This window comes from Aspergillus foveolatus, assembly GCF_047715535.1.
Source record: "Aspergillus foveolatus strain CBS 279.81 unplaced genomic scaffold BDW70scaffold_73, whole genome shotgun sequence".
Taxonomy (NCBI): Eukaryota; Fungi; Ascomycota; class Eurotiomycetes; order Eurotiales; family Aspergillaceae; genus Aspergillus; species Aspergillus foveolatus.
Window position 1 is genome coordinate 1,542 of NW_027396137.1, and position 1,864 is coordinate 3,405.

Consider the following 1,864-nt stretch of genomic DNA (forward strand, 5'->3'; position numbering starts at 1 on the left):
TAGTGCCAAGCACTTAATATGAGGAGTACCCTGTACGAGTGAATGTTATCCTTGGAGACGCCGTGGTCGAGTGGACAAGCCGGACTCTGGAAGTTCACGGCTCCGTTCTGAGCTCCAGCGCCAGGTGAACACCGAGAGATCGCCGTAATGCATGCACAATATTCCGTACTATACCGCAGGCGAGGATCCGATCCGGTTTGTTTGTATTGGAGTAATTTACACTAGGAGAACATGTTTTTTTGGAAGTTTAGCCGGCTCCAAAGAAGCTAGAACGATCGCCCGTTTCGAGAAGACTTGGCGCTCAGGAACCAGGAGCCACATACGTAGCTAGCACTGGTTGACGCCTACTCATAGCGAGGCCTAAGGGCTTGGTATGGAACTACTATCAAGCGAAGACACGGTATTTGTGCAAAGGATGTGGATCTGTTTTTGCTGACTGAAGGATGCTGCTGCTGATGTTGACATGCTGAAGTGAGGCTTTTAAGAATTTTCCGGTGGAGCGTCAATTGGGCACTGGCCCGCTTGATCAGATGACAGGAATCTACGGACTGTGAGCACCAGGAATCAGTGGGGGAGTCGGTACGATCGGCATGTTTTGTGTTGTGGCGACATTTTTCATGGAATCCAGTGAATCCAGTGTTTGTGCTCATCATCCAGAGTTCGTTGTAGGAACATTGACCAGGCTAGCCCCTCCATGCTTTGTACATGATCCGACTTCCATACTTCTCTCCCTTCTTCAAGACGACGGTATGCCGCCATTTCTCCTCGTTAATCGCATTCACATACCGACTGGGTTCAATGCAGAAGCCGGCCCAGGGTCCTCGAGCCGGATTTTCCTCATCGGCCTCTTGCACGTCAATTCCGGCGCCCGTGTAGAACTGGAAGGCTGGATCAGTGCTGTGCACCTGCAGGTTCATGCGAGTATCGGCGTGCCGGAACTCGGCGAGGAGGCTAAGTGGTCGGCTGCGGGTGTCGAGGGACACCCCGCTCAGATCGCGGTCGACGACGAAACAGTCGTCGAAGGTGGCTTTGTCAGGGCCGAACTCGAAGGGCTGCGTTGTGTCTATCGAGTGAGGAGAGATCTGGCCTAATGGGATGCCGTTCTCAAGGGGGAGGTAGTCGCGAGTCGTCAGTTTTGCGGTAACGCCTTCTGCGGCGGAGGCGGCGCCGCTGAGGTTGAAGTAGCTGCGTACCGTCAGCGATGTCTGCAGGTACAGAACGAAGGATACATACCTGTGGTTTGTGATGTTGATGACCGTCTCCTCAACCTCATCACCCACCAACTCAGCCTCGTACTCGATGTTTAGAATCGACCGCGGCAGCCCACCTTCCACCTCTTCACTAACGACGTAGTAAACCCTCAGTTCCACAGTCCCGGGATACCCGTTATCCCCGTCAGGGCTCAGGTACGTATAAAGCAGCGCATCCTTTCCGTCCCGTTTGATAACGGTCGGTCCCTCGAACTCCTGCCGTCCAAACCCACGGCTTCCCCCATGCAACGCGTTCGGCGGATTGTTAATCTCAAGCTTGTACTCGCGGCCATTGAGGTTATTGATGACACCGTTCTTGATGCGGTTGGCGACGCGGCCGATTGTAGCGCCGAACCAGGGCTTGTTATACTTCTCGTAGTATTCCTTCTTGGTGAAGCCTTGGACAATGTTCTGGCCGTCGACATTGAATTCTTGGATGATGGCGGCGAGGTTTGAGAATTTTACGGAGGTGTGGTCGCCCATTTTGCGTTTGTCTTGCTGATGCGCCTGAGCTTTGCAGTTGCAGGGTTGCAGGGTTGCAGGTGTATGCTGTCAGTTGCGCTTGATGTTCGGCGGAGATTGATATAGGTGGTGTTATGGAGGGGCTTCTACCC

At 53.5% G+C, this 1,864-nt stretch overlaps 1 protein-coding gene across 1 annotated transcript; it reads right to left on the minus strand.

Annotated features, from left to right (window-relative positions):
* Positions 1-352: 352 nt before the first annotated feature.
* BDW70DRAFT_112107 (galactose mutarotase-like domain-containing protein) lies at positions 353-1,864 on the minus strand. Its single transcript, XM_073734564.1, has 2 exons — positions 1,234-1,864; positions 353-1,185 (listed from the first exon to the last, which is right to left on the minus strand). The coding sequence occupies exons 1-2, from the start codon at positions 1,731-1,733 to the stop codon at positions 684-686; spliced, it is 1,002 nt and encodes a 333-aa protein (XP_073592177.1). The 5' UTR covers positions 1,734-1,864; the 3' UTR covers positions 353-683.

Bases quoted from the DNA above. Each gene is read 5' to 3' on its own strand.
- BDW70DRAFT_112107 (XM_073734564.1), bottom strand. From the start codon at position 1,733: ATGGGCGACCACACCTCCGTAAAATTCTCAAACCTCGCCGCCATCATC. The intron at 1,186-1,233 runs GTATGTATCCTT...GACGGTACGCAG, and splicing joins ATCAACATCACAAACCACAG to CTACTTCAACCTCAGCGGCG.